Source organism: Aquarana catesbeiana, linkage group LG11 (genome assembly GCF_042186555.1).
Source record: "Aquarana catesbeiana isolate 2022-GZ linkage group LG11, ASM4218655v1, whole genome shotgun sequence".
Lineage (NCBI taxonomy): Eukaryota > Metazoa > Chordata > Amphibia > Anura > Ranidae > Aquarana > Aquarana catesbeiana.
The window spans coordinates 55,951,941-55,970,503 of NC_133334.1; the positions used below are offsets into that span (position 1 = coordinate 55,951,941).

At 44.2% G+C, this 18,563-nt stretch overlaps 1 protein-coding gene across 15 annotated transcripts in view; it reads right to left on the reverse strand.

Moving 5' to 3' along the window:
- The window catches only part of PPFIBP2 (PPFIA binding protein 2), a 346,167-nt gene that overhangs the window by 97,809 nt on the left and 229,795 nt on the right, over positions 1 to 18,563 (reverse strand). For all 15 annotated transcript variants that reach the window (XM_073604444.1, XM_073604445.1, XM_073604446.1 and 12 more), the window contains one exon: positions 9,465 to 9,596. In XM_073604444.1, coding sequence (XP_073460545.1) covers positions 9,465 to 9,596 — 132 coding nt within the window. The remainder of the gene's footprint in view (positions 1 to 9,464; positions 9,597 to 18,563) is intronic.

The following is an 18,563-nucleotide window of genomic DNA, read 5'->3' on the forward strand; positions in this document are numbered from 1 at the left end:
GACATTAGATAAGACAAGGGCATTGCCAGAACAGATTAGGAATGAATTGGGTGTCTCAGCCAATGGGCAGGGATTTTCTTGGGTCCCTTGGCCTGCTGGGAGAGCCTATTTATTTGAGTGGAGTCAGGTGATCGGGGTTCTGTGCCACCTGGACGGCTGTCTGGGTGAACGTGTGTTATATTGCCCTGGGCTGCTAGACCAGAAACCTAAGGCTTATCCCGGGGACATCTTGCTGCTAGGCTGTCTGAGGGCCTATCCAGAAGCAGGAGAGCAGCGTAGGGTTGGGACTGCGGGCTTGTAGTCCAAAGAGAAGTAACGGTTCCACCAGCCGGGGAACCAGTCATGGTCGGAGGTAGAAGGAAAGCCGTTGCCACTAAGGGACCATCCACCTTGCTACCGGAGACCATTGTGAGTAAGCTGAGGCCAGTACCAGAGCAGACTTCTCGCCAGCCGAGGATGGTGAAGAAGTGGGAAAGCTTCAGCAAGTGCCAAGTCAGGGACCCAGCGAGGCAGCAGAGGTGATGCTTGTGGAGTGCCATGCCAGGGCCTAATGTGTCAGCAGGGGTGAAGTTTGAAGCGTATCTGTGAGTACCAAGCCAGGGACCCAGCAGTGAGGCAGGGGTGACGCTTGAGGAAGATACGGAGTGCTACAGTGAAAGAGTTCAGGTGATCCAGTGGCTAGTGGATCTGAAGTCTAGTGAGAGAGACTGGGAGCTTGTTGAGTAAAGACCCACAGTGAGTGAGTGTGGGGTAAAGAGAACTGTTTGTGTTGCAGATAGTTGAATACCTTTACCATTAGTAACAGCTACAAGATTGTTGCCATAAGAGACATCGGTCCTACCTATACAGAAGTGGTGTCCGGCTGGAGGCCTTCACCTGTATAGCTGTCTACCTATAGAAGTCTCGGAGTCTGCCAATTAACATTGCATCTACCTAAGGGTGTCCTGGCCCCAACCCTCCCTCCCACAGTTCTGTTTAAGGACAATAAATCTCTTTGCATTCAAAAAGTGTCTGGCGCCCACCTGTTCATCTTACATTACACCCACCATGCCTCGTAACCCACTCTACACTGAAGGATGTCAGTTCTTTCTAACTTTGGAGGTTACTATTGAGCTTAAAGAGGCCCGGGACTTTGCTACACATAGGTGGGAGCAAGCATACAGGCACACATGGCAGCTGTGCACATTTGTATGCACTTCAGGCTAGTTGTGCCCAAGTTGTTACTAACAGCCATGATCACAGTAGGGGCCAATATTTTATCATCATCCCTACAGACCTAATATGTTGTAAAATGTGAAAAAAACTCCAAGTTAAAAAAGTAACATCAATGTTGTAAAGTAATACACATTTACAGAATATATTTTTCCAAAAATATCACACAGTTAGTAAATTCCAATAACATTCACATCAAACAAATCAGCACAATGCAATATTAGCTGAAGGTTAGGAATGGATAAGTACTTACAGGTCACATATTAGTTATTATTGGCTGCAAAGGGTGATAGCTTTGTGTTTTTACCCACAGCTAACTGAGAAAGGGGCACCCTTTTGGGTTGAACCAATTATCAGACCAAATTATGATCATTGAGAACCAATATGTACACTCCAGATAAGACACATACTATTTGACTTTCTTTGCATAAAAATAAACCAGTGATGGGTGGGTTCATCCTAACAAATCTGTTGACAGTAAGCCCAGTGGGAAGCTCTATTACACTGTTTTGGTTAAAATGAATGACTGACCTATGGAATATTTAGGAACGTTCCCCAAACTTTAAAAAAAGAAAAAACTTTGGGTTTTACTGCAGAGCCATAGTTGGTGGCTTCTGGTCTTCATTAGAGTCTCCAATTTTACTGGGTCCCAAAGCTGTAAGTTCAGCTATGTTGTCACCTGCTGGTGAAATCTGGTATTACAGCTCGGTTGTTGCAAAGCCCCGAGAGCCCTCTGTGTAGTTTGCAGAACAGTAAAGAAATGAGGTGCCTACAGACATTACAAAATGTTCCCGAAACAGGATGTTTATTAACAGACTGGGAAAGGTTTATACGTTTGTAGACCCTGCTAAGACCCTTGCCAATGTTCTTGACTCAGCCTGCTTGAGGGAACATTTATTGGCTGGGATGCATTTTCCCAGCAAAGCACGGTTTACTCAAAGACAGTGGTCACATTGTTTCTACTTTCGCTTCCACCTACATAGGTAAAAACATGCTCATCTACCTCACGTAGACTAGTATGCTTGATTGTAGATCATCCATTATGAATATAATTTGGTGGTAGGGTCATGTATGCAATGCATCTGAACACTATTTGGTGGAATTGGCGGTTTCTTATGCCGCGTACACACGAGCGGACTTTTCGACCGGACTGGTCCGACGGACTATCCGGCGGACTTTCGGCGGACTTCCAACGGACTTTCCCAACGAACGGACTTGCCTACACACGATCACACCAAAGTCCGACGGATTCGTACGTGATGAAGTACACCGGACTAAAATCAGGAAGTTGATAGCCAGTAGCCAATAGCTGCCCTAGCGTCAGTTTTAGTCCGTCGGACTAGCATACAGACGAGCGGATTTTTTGACCGGACTCAAGTCCATCGGAAAGATTTGAAACACGTTTTATTTCTAGGTCCGTCGGACTTTTGGGAAAAAAAAGTCCGCTGGACCCCACGCACAATTAAATTGTCCGCCGCAGTCCGGTCCGCCGGACCAAGTCTGCCGGAAAGTCCGCTCGTGTGTACGCGGCATTAGATCTTGCAGAGTTCAGCAATGAGATTTTCCATCAGCAGTTTATATCTCCACCTCCTCAGAAGACCAGATCATTGGGAAGCTCTCAAAGATGGACTCCCCTATTATATGTTTATTCCATATTACTATAAATCTATCCAGGAGGGTAGGTGTGACATTTGGTTTTATTACAGCTAAGACATTTGGGCAGTACTTGAAAAGCAAGGGGACATCTCTGGAGCATCCAACTGGTGTAAAAGCCTTATCCCCATGATTAAGACGGGGGGGGGGGGTGGGAGGGTGGAGCACAATACATTGAGGGTGTTGCCTAGTCGGAGCCTGGGCTGAGGCTATGTGCAGGTTATAGGAGGCTTTTCCTGTTTCACACTGGTGTAAAAACGCTGCCAAATGTTTGAAATTACAAAAGACATGTAGAAGTGCTGGACCCAAGAGCAAAGGTCAATTTAAATGGAGGAAGGCAGCTCCCTGTTCATCGGGGTATCCCACAGAGTCCCCGGAAAAGTCTGAGCAAAGTGTAAAAGGATGAAAGTACCATGAGTTAGTGCCAGTCCAGTAGAAGTTTTTTTATGCCTGCTAAAAGACCAGACACTAAAGCCAACATGTTTCGGGAGCTCAGAACTCCACTTCATTAGACCTTGTTTCTAAGCCCTGATGAAGGGGCAGCTCTGAGCCCCTAAAATGCATTGGTTTATCTTCGGACTCATTATGAATAACAAACATCCACTGGACTGCCACTAACTTGTGGTGCTCTCATCCATTCATACTTTGCTCAAACAGCTGTAAACAGTTTTGGGTGGCATTGGCCTGTCACCATATAGAATGTATGTGGTTCCTTTACGCTCATATGTCCAGGCTGCAGTACCCCAACTGACGCGTTATGGATAGCCCTTGTCTAGCCACCATTTTACGTGCAGTAAATTAGTACACACCCCAAGTCTCATGCAAGGTGCACAATACTTCTCATACATCCTTCCCCTCACAACCCGGGCACTTCATGGGCTGTGGAGGGTCTATCAGTTCATTCAGGTCGTCATGAAGAGGTCCAGTCAAGTCAGACAGGTTAGTCTGGTTCTCCTCCCTCTCTTGGATCTTACTATTGATCTCCAGCTGTAGTTGGCACATTTGTTCCTGGAGCTCATTTATCATATTGACTACAGACTGTAAAAGGGAAGAGAAAGTTTAGAGCAAGCTCCTTCCTGAAAGTAAGAGAACCATAATACGTTGTACATGTGCACCAGAGATACACAGAAAAAAAAGAGAAGTGGATGTTGATAGTTGTTGATCACACACTTCCAGTCCCTAACTTCTTCTCTGATCATTGAGGGCAGCAGTTCCTGCGAATACCTTGGGGGGGGAGCTGTTAGATTGGGGGCACATGGGGCTCTATAGCCTTGTGTAATCTTCAGTTCTGAGATAAAAATGCCTCCTGTACCTAAACAGAGCTCTATTCATTCATGGGATGCCTACATGAATGTGAACCTAAGCCCTCACGCACACAGGCTGTTAAAATAACGTTATGAAAACGCCAGTATCTTTGCAGTGATTTTTTAAAAACTTTTTTCAGCTTTTTTCAGCGTTTTTTGCAATAGCGTTTTTAGCGTTTTTGAGCGTTTTTCCGCGTTAGCATTTTTTAGCGTTTTTTTTTTTTTTCTAATTTTTTTTTTTTTTTTTTTTCAATGGATCAAAACCTTGAAAAATGTTGGTGAATGGCGTTTTTGAGTGTTTTTCAGCGTTTTTCAGCATTTTTCAGCGTTAGAGCGTTTTTACAGCTGAAAAAGTCTCTCAGAACCCACTGGTCCTGGGTTTCTTTTTACAGCTTAAAAACGCCTATGCCACTTGCAGCTCAAAAACGCCTAGGTGGGCATGAAGCCATAGACTAACATAGACAGGCCTTTTTAAGCTGCAAAAAAAGCTCAAAAAAGCTGCTGTAAAAACGTCCGTGTGCATGAGGACTAAATATCTATTATGTGTGAGGACATTTTTCTTTCATTTTTATAGTCCAGTAAAAAAAATGTATTTCAGCTGTGAACCCCCTTTACTGGTTTACCAAGACAACCTTGAAACCCAAAATTATCTCTCAGCTTAAATCACATCAAATCAGAAAGGTCTTGCAGTTTATTTATTTTTAGAAAACAGAAGAAAAGTCTGTCTCCTGCCAGCATGCTGTAGAAGAGGACCTTTGCTCTATGTGTGGAAGCAGTGGTCTCTCTGCAGAGGTCCGCCATGCACTTTGCTGATTGCAGAGCTATAGGTCTGACTTAACAGGGGGTGTGTGTGTGTGTTGGACCTCTGCTGGGAGACCACTGCTTCCACACTGAGAGCAAGGATCCTTTTTTACAGCATGCTGCCAGGGGACAGGCATTTCTACTCAGGCTGTGGCTACGTTCTAACGATCATAAACTGGAAGATATTTAACACCTTCTGTTTTGATGCACCTGAGATGTGTCTAGTGATTTAAAAACTTAAACTGGTTCTAAATGCAGAATACTCGATCCAGCGCTGTGCTCGACAGCAGTGGCTCTCGCTTTCCTCACTGGAGATCGAGGCAGGAGTCATTGGCTCCTGCTGCTGTCAATAACAGCCAGTGAGGAGAGAGCAGGGGGCGGGGCAGAACAGTACTGTGTGTGTCAATGGACACACAGTGCAGTTCAGGAGTGAGCCCACACGACTGCCCCCATAGTAAGTGGCTTGCTAAGGGGGAACCCAAAAGAGGAGAATCGGGGCTGCCCTGTACAAAACTATTACACAAAATGACAGTATGACATGTTTATTATTTTCTAAAAATCCTTTAGGCCCCTTTCACACTTGTTCTGCGACTTGGGACTGCAAAGTCGCATGACAAGTCATACCCCATGATTCCCAATGAGTACCGTTCCTATCTGTGCGACTTCAGAGTAGTCCCTGCACTACTTTGGTCTGACTTTGATGCGACTTGAGGTCCACAGACCTCAACATTACACAGCCATTGCTTCAAGTCACGGCAAAAATCGCGGCCAGGTCGCACATGTGTGAAAGGGACCTTAGAATCACTTGAAAGGTCAAACAGGCTTTACTTGTTTACCTGCAAATCCAATGTTCTCTACAAAGCTGAAGCTTATATGTAAAAACAGCTAAATGAGTGTGACACTCGGCCTTCCTACTCTGTTCATAAGTGCCATATGAAGATTCAATCACTGGGAGATGGTCACAAAAGGAAAAGCCATTGCTGTGCTCTCCCTTTATAAAACCTAGAATGCTTTGCAAAACTGCCAACATGGGTGCACTCTGCAATAAGATTTTTTTTGAGGTGAGGGAACAAAATGAAAATAAATAAATAAATAAATAAAAATTAAAAGGATTTATAATAATAAAATGATATATCTATATAGATAGATATATATAGAGAGATATATAGATATATATCTCTCTATATCTATCTATCTATATAGATATATCTATATAGATAGATATATATATCTATATAAAGATATCTATATAGATATCTATCTATATAGATATGTATATAGATAGATATCTATGTAGATATAAATGTATATAGATATCTATATCTATATAGATATCTATATATAGCCTGTAGTTTGGACACAGAAATGCAGCCAGGAGAGAGGGCGGTAAAAACGGGTGGCTGAGTTGCAGTTGCTGAGCCCACCCCAATTCTAACATTACAGCCTGGCAGGGCTGTAAACATGCCCTGGTGCTTTGCTTCGCAGCTGCAACATTTTTAACTTGTGCTGCAGAGTCTGACGGGCACCACCGAGATCAAAGAGGCCACACAGCAGTTGCAAACCAAACGTTTAGCTCACAGTTGTGGCACAGCCCTGCAATGCAAAAGAAAAAAGAAAAAAAAAACACGCAGAGGTGCAATAAGCCGGCTAGCTGCTTTACTGTCCTCTGAAAAGTGATCTACTACAGATCGATTTTCAAAGGGCAGTAAGCATTGCCACCAGTATGAAAGAGCACCAAGTTGGTTGCGAGATCTATAGATTTAGAACATCACATCGGATTTAACACAAACGGGTCTCTAGTGTGTAATTGATCTTATTCTGGTGCCTCATTTGCTAAGCAATGTATATTTTACAAAGTGTAGGTTAACGCTTGGTTGCTTATGGGTTACTCCAAACTGCAGATTTTATTTACTTTTATTGAAATAAAAACAGATTGGCTTCATGTGCAAAGTACATTCCACTATATCATAATACTTTCCCTGCACACAACTTCTTTGGAAAACGAGGTTTGGTTACACATGCATTAATATGTAAAGATATCATTGACAAATGACAAGTTGATGAAAAGTGGTGGAGAAGAGGACTTTACAGGGCTGAGTGTTTGTTACTCACACATAAAAGGCATTAAACAGCTGCAAAGTGGCGTGCATGCTTGACGTAACCACAATCTGGAGAGGGATCTCAATGAATAACCCAGCTCAGCAGGATCCTGTACACTTCCCGTCCTTATCTCTGCATTCTGTCCGCAGGTTCATGTATGAAGGCCAGCCGTCCTCCATATGCCGGGAATGCAAAGCAAGCTGGATGGGAATACAAACAAGCACCTGCTGCATGGCCTAATCACATCAAAGGACTACTCCAGGGAAAACAGATAAAAATACCCTTTACCCTTCACTTAAATATTCCTTCAAATGTGACTTTTCAGTTCAGCCAGTGCCTACAATCTGAGTTGCAATATGCCAACTGCAAATTAAAATCAGGCTTGCGGTGGGTGTTGTCAGCCATATAGCAATCCAAGGTTTGGTTGGCTCAAAATGTTATGCACACTAGTGGGTATAGCAATCACTAAATATGTTGTTCATGTTTCTATTCAGTTATTGGCTGAACTTTAAATCACAGACCCACCAAAAACTGTTGAGATTTAACCTATGGGCTTTCTAAGCTGATTATTAAATATGAATTTCAATATATTGTTTTTCCCCTATAGTTACCATGCTATGCAGTGCTTGTTGGAAGTCTCCTGAGGAAGCCATTGCATGGCGAAACATGTAGAGCAAGAAGTCACTGCTGGTTACTTATTATGGTTACTGTATGATGATACTGTGATGTCTTTTATATATTTTGTATTAATAAATTCATTATAAGTTTTTAGATATTTGACTTAATTTTTCTTAGGTACCCTAAAAATCCCATATCCTCTCTCCTACCAATATATGTATTTACAAAGCGCAGCAAGGCTAATGCATGCGCAGTGGGAAAGTCGCAAGGAGTCACAGCTGGCTTCCCACACTAAATGTGCCAGAGCTGGGGACCGAAGACCAGCGAAGAACCGGCCCGGACGAGCATGGCGCTGGATACTTGGACAAGTAAGTGTCTTTTTATTAAAAGTCAGCAACTACAGTATTTGTAGCTACTGACTTTGAATTTTTAGTTCCTAGGATGAAGAACCACTTCAAGTTATGGAGGTAAGAAGAGGACGAGGTGTTCTGTAGTCCAGCAGAAGGTGACAGGGCTGACGACGCCGCTTGCGATTTCAGTGCAGCAGAGACAGCGTTGTAAGCTCACTAAAAGGAAGTTAGGGGTTCACTGAATTTCTGTAAGGATCAACACTCACTTCTCTGTACTTGCAGCATTTTCATAAAGGGACAGATCACTGGGAAATATGTATTGCAGAGCTGTACAGATTATATTTATTTTTTTTAATTTTCCTAGACATACATTTTAACAGAAACCCACCATGAGAGAAGTATAGATGTTGTCTTGCTGACCCCCTTCTGACAATGCTAGATGTCTGGCTCCCTGAACTTATTGAGACGCAGGGGTTGGTTTACTAAAGGCAAATAGACGGTGCACTTTGCAAAGTGCAGTTGCACTCTGAGGCTGGGTTCACATGAGCACACAGCGGCTCCAGTGCGTCCCCACTGTTTCAGGTCCGATTTCAGCCCGCATTTTTGGCTGAATTTGGACCTGAAACGGACCAAAAGACGCACAGCATTCCTGTGCAAATCACACCGGAGCCGCTGTGGAGATGTGTGAACCGGCTCCATAAAGAGCCGGTCACAATCTCCTGCTATAGCGAATTGGATGCAGATTCTCTGCATCCAATTCGAAACTAATGTGAACCCGGCCTCAAAGTGCAGTTGCTCCAGAGTTTAGTAAATGAGCAGAAGCACTGCTAGTTTCTATCATCCAATCATGTGCAAGCAAAAATGCTGTTTTTTTAATTTTCCTTGCACGCGATTGGGTATTCCCCCCCCCCCCCCCAAGCTATTCAGCAAAAAAAAAAAAAAAAGGTCACTTTAAGAGTGTCCGGGCGCCGGACACACAGCGGTCTAGGGGAAGCTTTCCAGCTTGCAATCAGCTGATTGCAAGCTGGGAAGCCGATTTGCCCGTGTTTCGGTATTGTTTGGGGCGCAAGCCATGTGCCCGTAAACTCTCCCACTCTTCACTAATTCATCTCAGCCCTCCCAGTGTATCTTTTAATTGGCGGGGAGCCGGGGAACGGTGGACGGTCGGCGGTGCTTTTTGTGGCATCGCGTCACTTCCAGTTTTCCGGCTCAGAGTGGACTAAGACTGAGGACTTATGAGAAGTGGTCAAAAAGGAAGGGTGGGGTCTGGCACCCCCCATCCTAAAGCTTCACCAGCCGCCACTGGGTACAGCAGAGTCGGGTGAAAAGTTTACATAACGCTAATTAAGCAAAGCCCGACAGATGTTTGCGTATACAGTATATAACTATACGTCAGCAAGTATGTTTTGCTGGGGCGTGCACTAACCTCTGCCTTGTTATGAGAATCTTCATAGTTGGTCTTCTCTTTTTCCAAACCAACCATCGTTATCTTTAGGTTTGAGACCTCGGCCATGAGGTCCAGCTTCTGGGTTTCAAGAGATGTCCGGCTCAAAAGCTCCTATTAAATAGAACAGAATTATAGATTAAGGTCGGAGGAATGGGTTTTGTTGTATTTGAATCTGCATCTTACATGACAAGGGTATTCTAGAGAGCCAACCACTAGGACATATCCCAAGTTTTTATAAAAGGAAATCAGAGATATAAAACAAAAATAAAACCCACAGTCAGTTCTGCCCGATTTGGTAACGTCATGGACCTGCCCAACTGACGCGTTGCGTCCAATACAGACTTTCTCAGTTTTTTTTAATTTTGTGTATACTAGAGTTCACATAATGTTATTAATGTTATTTTTTGTTTAGGTTTTGGGCTAATGATAGATATGAAAAAAGCACTACACTAGTTTTTGTGTTATATAAAAAAAAAAGAGTGCAAGCAACTTTTCTGTTTAGGTGATGGTGGGTTGAGTGTACTGCGGTAGCACAGGGATATATATTAATAATTTACATATTTTAAAGTAGAACGATAGGCATTTTTTTCCATTTTGGATAGAGTAAGGGAGGGTTATAACCCCTGTCAGATTTTTTTTCACCATTTGTGTCCCATTGTGGAGATTTCCCTTCACTTCCTGTCCCATAGACAAACAGGAAGTGAGAAAAAATACCTGCAAATTAAGGGAATTCCTTGGGGACCCCCAGGTCACCAGAATTAGTGTCCCCATAGGAAGATTTCCCCTCTATTACTTTTCTGGGGACAAAAATTTGGGATTTTCTTTTACTTTCAATGATAATGGTAAACAGGACAAATAGAGAGAATGAATCTCCTTAACGGGGGCACAGACAGCAATAAAAACTGACAAGTGTTCTAATCCACCTCCCCTCTATCCAAAACTAAAAAAAAAAAAGTTTTGCCTTTAACTATACTTTAAGTTTACCACTTGTAGAATAAACTGAGACCACACAAAATTGGGACCTGATGGCCATTTTAGCCGTTTATTGCAGGAAGGAAGGTTGACAGTCCTTGAAGGCACCAGAAAGAAACCTTAAACCACAGCACTGTATCTGCAGCCCAAGTTCTTTAACGCTGTAGGTCCCCAGCCATGCTTAGACACAATTACAGAAACCTACCGCAGAATACCCATCCATACATCAATCTTGGATCTTAACAAATAGTCCACAAAAAAAGACCTTCAATATCGAACCTGAGTCTCAACAAATGGACCACCTTCTTAGACCTTCACACTACCTGTCATCACAGACTACAAATTTCAGGGTAGAAGGGCAGGAAGCTCTTTGAACGCTGGTTGGCCTGAGATTGCCACATACCTGCTTTTCCCTGCCGATCGACCCTTGAGACCTCCAATCACCAGTCATTTAAGAGGACCCTCTTATCTTCTCTTTCTTTAACCCTAAAGCATTCTGGCACCTTTCAACTCCGTCTTGAGGCCCCAATGTCTAAGCTCCAGGTGCTGTTTTTCAGGTTTCTGCTTTTATGAGTCTTGCATCTTCTTGGACCTCGATTTAGAATTATTAGCCTAGGCTAGCCAAGCACATTAACAATGTCTTCTTTGCCAGTTTCTTTCTTTGGTTGGAACACTCTAGCCACAAAGGCACTCCAGATCCCTGAAACTGCTGTTTTGTGGTTGTTGAACACATCCCTCTACACTGGAGACCGGATTGGAATTCTAGCATTGAATGTTTATGGGACTCTTGGTTGTATGTGAACTGCATACCATCCATGCACTCCTTGTGTGGTCTGAGATCCAGGTTCCAGATCCAGATTCAAGTGCCAGCTTGGGGGATAAAAAAAGACCTTCCCCCAAAATGCGTTGGTTGGAGTTTATACAATATTTTTTTTCAAATAATCTCCAAGCTTTTTGACTATTTCTACCAGGTGCTCCTAACTTTACTCATAAACAGAATATCTGTTGACTGGTTGGTTGAACGCGATTGGAGAGGCAGTGGGTTAGCTCTTTACTGCACGTTCATTGAAGATCAACCTTCTCAAAGGAAAAGTAGCTTTCTGGATATACATAAAACATACCTAAACGGGTCTAGCACTACTATACACCTACTAAGCCTGTGAAGAGGACCTGTCAGTTACAGTGTGTACTTTTACTGTATAGAAAAAGCCAAAGTTTCAGTGGGAAACACTGAGTGACATTTAACTCCAAGGAACAGCAATGTTACACCACAGTGACGTCACCAAAAACCACAGCAATATAAAAAGTTACATAGGTATTTTACATGGAAGCAGCACTTAACAGAGTTTGATAGCTGCTGTATGTCATAGGTCCTGGAACACAATTAAAGTGGCCCTGTGCTGTGGTTGCTTAAAGTGATTGTAAACTACAGACATGACATTTGAACAGAGCATATCTCTCTATAGTGTGTGCTTGTCTTAATCCGGAGCACTACATGTAATTTCTTTCTGCTGCTTCATTCCTCTGCTATCTGCCTGAGTCACTTCTAAAAAGTTTTCCTGACATCAAGAGGTAAAAAGGTGACAGCGGAGGAGCTTCAGCACACAGCTTGTGATTGACAGCTTCAGCTCTGTCCCTGTGTGCTGTGTGAAGGGGAGTGTGCCCCTTCAATCCAATCAGCTCTCAGAGGTCTCCTCATGAAGCTCTGCAGTGTTTCATTTAAGCTATCCGTCCCATTTTTTCTGACAGCTCAGACAAGCTTTCTAAATTCTGGACTTTGAACAGCTGTAGAGAAGAGAGTGCTGCAGAAAAACAGATACAACTTATGTAGGAGGATTTGTTTAATCTCTGTGTATCACCTGAGGCCAGTCACTTCGCTGGGTATATGTAAGGGTTTACAACTGTCAAAAGAGAAACACGGGGGCTGCAATACCTAACCGCCTCCTGAAAATGCTCATTGCCTGGCTGCTATGTTTGCTCTCTGATTTTAGTACCTTCTGTCATGGACCTAGAACAGAAGCCTTTAGTTTACATGTTAGTTCCAGGTCAGTCAGTGTAGCCAAGCCAGGTCTGCAAGACAGCCAGAGCACTAACATTTCCAAGAGAAGTCAAAATGGTATTTTTTTTAAAAGAAGAAGAAAATGAAAGCAGGTTTATCTGTTATTAATTACAGAACTGATATTCTTTACGGCAGGGGTAGAGCAACCTGCGGCCCTCCAGCTGTTGCAGAACTACAAGTCCCATCATGCCTCTGGGAGTAATTGTATCTGCCAGCCTTGCAATGCCTCATGGGAAATATACTTTCACAACAGCTGGAGGGCCAAAGGTCGCCCACCCCTGCTTTACGGCTTATTCACAGGGACATACGTGTATTTCCTGAAAAGCTAGAGGATCCTGTGTAAAATACGCACCTAAAGTAAGAGCGTGAAATCTGCAGCTGTTTCCTACCTGAGGTGGCCACATCTCCTTTTTCAGGTGGGAGATTGGCGGGCAGTGAAACCGCAGCTCAACCACCTGCTTTTACCGCCCACTTTCCCACCCTCCCAGTCGCTTGTGTAAATGAGCCTTAAATAAGATAACAAAATGCAAACAGTTTGTGAATCAGCCCTTAGCAGCCGCCAGAACAGACACCAGCCTGTAGGTGGGGTGCAGCCTGGTGCGGTGGCAATAATACAACCTGTCCCAGTGGCCAGTGAAGGAAAGAACTTGTGTTGAAATAATGCAAAGACGGTTCACAAATAACCGGTGGGAAGACAGCCCATCCGGGAACACTCACAGGTCCAACAACGTGCAGAGAGCAGGTTTCAGCTGAACCGAGAGCGTCTGGTGAGAGGGGCAGTCTCATGTCCAAGCAGGAAGATGTCCAGAGAGGTTGTGAACCTTATGCTTTCCTTCCTCCTCAAGATCCTTTCTCTGCTGCTAGTTCTGTCCCCACCAGACAGGGTTCCTGTCCCTACTCTACCCACTCACAAATGTGCACCGTTTAAAAGGCTCCGTCTGACCCAAGATGGCTGCTATAGTCACAAGGGGCAGCAGCATCCAATGGGATAGCTTCCCCAGTGACCCAGGAAACCATAGAGGAACCATGTTCCTTTTGACTTCCTTTTTCAACTGCAGCACCGCTGCAGAAGAGCGCCACCTGCAGTGGAAAAAGTAGAGTGCATCTGCCCACAAACTAAAGTGGAGCATTTTAGCGTACGGTTAGTGTAAATAGAGCCTCAGGGCCCATTTAGACCTGTGTGTGTGTGTTGTGGTGTTTTTTTTCACCTAATGATCTGGCCAGTAACACACCTCCTGTATTAGAGCGCCCCCACTCTGGATGAAAGAGCACAGGGGCCACCTTTGGACAGCAGCATTGTCAGTCTGGGGGGAGGGGAGTGTTAGATGTATGAGCAGATTTAGATACAGTAACACAATGAGGTTGATTTACTAAAGGCAAATCCACTCTGCACTACAAGTGCACTTGGAAGTGCAGTCGCTGTAGATCGCTGCAGATCTGAGGGGAAGCTTTGAAATGAGGGGAAGCTCTGCTGATTTTATCATCCAATCATGTGCAAGCAAAAAAGCTGTTTTTTATTTTCCTTGCATGTCCCCCTCAAATCTACAGCGACTTTACTTCCAAGTGCACTTGTAGTGCAAAGTGGATTTGCCTTTAGTAAATAACCCCCATTGAAGCCAAACTTCAGCTGACACTTTATAAGCAGTTACAGAAAATAGTATTTTTTTCTTTTGGGATAAAGGTTTTACATGAATAAATAAAAGCTGATCATTTTAATGACCCCTGCCAGTGTTGAGTGGTTTGTCTCATCTATGTAAACCGATACATTCTGCTGGAGCGCTTGTACTTTTGAAAAACAACAGACTTGCTGGCCAGATCACCAGATAAATAAGAAGAAAGAAAGAGCTTAAAAAAAAAACTAATGCAGCCTTCACATCTAAGAATTGGTAAGCTGCAATTTAAGAAATGTTTACTTTTGGGTTTAATAGCGCTTTAACCACTTGCGGACTGCCCCATGCACATAGCCGCTCTATGCCTAATCACGTACCCTAGTATGTGATCTGACACTTCCGGGTCTGCCAGAACCCGCCAATCATTCGGGAGACAGGCAGAATAGCGGTCAGCCTATGTAAACAAGGCAGATCGCCGTTCTGCGAGAGGGGAAAGTACTGATCCTGTGTTTTTGCTAAGCAGGAACACGGATCTTTACCTTCCCCTAGTCAAAGCACCTCCCCCACAGTTAGCAAGCACTCCCTAGGAACGCATTTAACCCTTTGATCGCCCCTGATGTTAACCCCTTCCCAGCTAGTGTCATTAGTACAGTGACAGTGCATATTTTGTAGCACTGATCACTTTATTAGTGTCACTGGTCCCCAAAAAGTGTCAGTTAGGTGTCTGATTTGTCTGCCACAATATCGCAGTCCCGCTATAAGTCACTGATCGCCGCCATTACTAGTAGAAAAAAAATATCCCATAGTTTGTAGATTCTATAACTTTTGCACAAATTAATGCTTATTGGGATTTTTTTTTTACTAAAAATATGTAGCAGAATACATATTGGCATTAATTGATGAAAAAATTAGATTTTTAAATTTTTTATTGGATATGTTTTATAGCAGAAAAAAAAAATTATTATTATTTTTTTTTAAATTGTCGGTCTTTTTTTGGTTATAGCGCAAAAAATTGAAACCACAAAGGTGATCACATACCACCAAAAGAAATCTCTATTTGTGGAAAAAAAAAAGGACAAACATTTTACCGTGCAATTGTCAATAATGCAGTGCCGTATCGCAAAAAATGGCCTAGACTTGAAGGGGGGTAAACCCTCCGGGGCTGAAGTGGTTAATCAAGCCCGCGCAAAGTAATAATTTGGTTGAATTTAAAAAAAAAAAGAGATTTTACTTCTGTCAAGATTATAAAGTGATGTAATAGAAGAAAGCACTCACTTTTAGAGCGATTCCCTATCAGCCTTCGTAAAGGATCCAATCGATGTGCGCTCACCTATGGGGTCAGCGGTCTGGGCTCAGCGACAAGTGCAGCGTAAACAGCGACCCCCCGGTCCCTGCAGCCTCCTGTGTACAAACCCCTCCAAGATTGTGACCACGTCTTCCACGTGGAGCCTGAAAAGTTTTTTAGTAAGCGCTCCGCTCTGAGGTCTGCCAGGAATACGGGAACCCCGAGCCATGTGCTGTTGTTGGGGAGATAATTAAAAAGTCGGCTTTTCTATAAAGGAATCTCCGCCTGGCTCCTAGACGCAGGCTGCTGACCATAATGGCACACAGAGGGAAGAACTCAGCAGCTCAGCAAATGAGAAACAAATGTGAAGAGCAGACCGAGCCGAGCACAACGTGCAGCAACAATGGGAATGTTGCCTCCGCATGTAACCCCTTTTTAGCCTGCAGAGTGGATCTAACAAATAGATGAGATGCCAAGCTGGTATTTATAGTTCCCGCAGGATTTAGAGAGGTCAAGGGGGGGGGGGGGGGGGGGCCTGGACGTTTTTGCTGCTGCTCCTAGGGGCGTCCGGCGTTTCTTTTTTCTAACTTTAAATGCCCTTGCATGTTAGCCTAAGACCCCTCTCACACTGGGGCCCTGGCCACGTTAGCACTAAAGCGCCGCTCGTTTTCTCGGCGCTTTAGCGCAGTTTAACCACTTTAATACCGGGCATTTTCAACCCCTTTCTGCCCAGGCCAATTTTCAGCGCTGTCGCATTTTGAATGACAATTGTGCGGTCATGCAACACTGTACCCAAATGAAATTTTTACCATTTTTTTCCTCCACAAATAGAGCTTTCTTTCGGTGGTATTTGATCACCTCTGCGGTTTTTTTTTTTTTTGCGCTATAAACAAAAGAAGAGTGACAAGTTTGAAAAAAAAAACACAATATTTTTTACTTTTTGCTATAATAAATATCCCAATTTTTTTTAAATTAAAACAAATTTTTCCTCAGTTTAGGCTGATATATTTTCTTCTACATATTTTTGGTTGAAAAAAAAATCGCAATAAGCGTATATTGATTGGTTTGCACAAAAGTTATATCGTCTACAAAATAGGGGATAGATTTATGTCATTTTTTTTTTTTTTTTTTACTAGTAATGGCGGCGGTCTTCGATTTTTATTATGACTATGACATTGCGGCGGACACATCAGACACTTTTGACACTATTTTGGGACCATTCACATTTATACAGCGATCAGTGCTACGAAAATGCACTGATTACTGTATAAATGTCACTGGCAGGGAAGAGGTTAACACTAGGGGGCGATAAAGGGGTTAAATGTGTTACCTAGGGAGTGATTCTCACTGTAGGGGGAGGGGACTCACAAGGGGAGGAGACTGATCGGTGTTCCGCTGTACACAGAACACACGATCGTTCTCTCCTCTCACCTAACAGGACGTGGATCTGTGTGTTTACACACACAGATCCACGTCCCGGGCTCTGTTACCGGCAATCACGGGTGCCCAGCGGACATCGCGGCCACCGGGCACACGCACCAGCTCCCGAGTGACGCGGCGGGCGCGCGCGGCCCCTAGATGGCCGGGAAGCCAGGGACGTCATATGACACCCGCCCAGGATGGGAGATCCCTCCTGCGGATGTCATTTGACTATGGGCGGGGTATGAGGTGGTTAAGCGGCACTTTTCAGCCTCTAGCGGGGCGCTTTTAACCCCAAAGAAGTTGTTAAAAACTCTCATGTTGCGGCTTTTCCCGAAGCGCTTTTCAGGTGCTTTGGAAGCACTGTCCATTCATTCCAATGAGCAGGGGCGTTTTGGGAGCGCTGTGTACGGAGCTCCCAAACTGCCCCAAAGATGATGCTTGCAGGACTTTTCTGAACGTCTCGCAAGTGCACCACCCAGGTGTGAAAACACCCATTGTGAACGAGAGGCAGTTTTCAGGCGCCACACAGGCGCTATTTCTAGTGCTAAAACGGCTGAAAACTGCCTCAGTGTGATAGGGGTCTAAGGGGCTGATTCACTAAAACTGGAGAGTGCAAAATCTGTAGAGCTTCCCCAGACTTTGCACTCTCCAGTGTTGCTCACACAGGAGTGTTTCCTGCATTTCTGGGAAACGCACAGAAGTCAATGGCAGCACGTATAACATGCACATAGGCATGCGCAGGGGGTGTGCCAGGTGTGTCTGGGCACTCCGTAATTACTATGCGTGGTGTCAATTCTCCCTACTGCCTGGGTTTCCCCCTTCATTCCACAGTGCTGCTGGCTCCCCCCCCCCCCCCACTGCTGTAGGATGTTTCAGGATGGAGGTGGGGGAGGGGCTAGTAAATATGTAATTTGCCAGACCCTTCCCTTTCTAAATGAACACAGTAAACACACTTGCTCACTGTGTCCATTCATGACTGAAGCATAGTAAACTGTATTTACTATGCTTCTGTTTGTGAATGAACAGGAAGCCGCTCAGCACAGAGCACTTCCCATTTATTCACTGCCCCGTGCAGCTCAGGCTGCAGAGAAAGTCATGTGTGTTTGAGCTTTGGGGTGTACACCCTAATGCAATCGGCTGCGCACACCTATGAACGCGCGTTTTGTCCATTCAGCCAGTGGAACAGTGTATGGCCAGCTTCAGGGCCCGTTCACACTTGTGCAACTTGTAATGCAACTTTAACCATCAAGGTTGCATGGCAAGTTCTTCCCCATGTTTTCCAATGATAACAATTCATATATGTGTGACTTAAAGTTGCAGTGACCCTCAAAAGTTGCATGAAAGTCGTACCTGAATGCTACACAATGTAACAGTTGTCCATTATCACTGGTCAAAGCCAAAGTCGTATCCAAGTTGCACCAAAGTTGTACACCAAAAGTCTGCACAACTTTGGAGTCATACAAGTGTGAATGGAGCCAATGGGCCCTTAGACACCAGATGACCAATAAGGACCACCTGTCCATTTTCAGGTGGACCCGATCAGACCACTCATTGTTCTCTATGGAGCGGCGGATGTCAGCCGACATGTGGCCACTGGCACCCGCCGCCATCCAGTCCACTAAAAACAAACGTATGGGGATACGTTCACCATCCATCTGGCGGATCAGATGACAGTCAGATGGAAACAAACAGGCAGTCCGTTTCCATCTGACCGGCCCATAGTGAAGAGC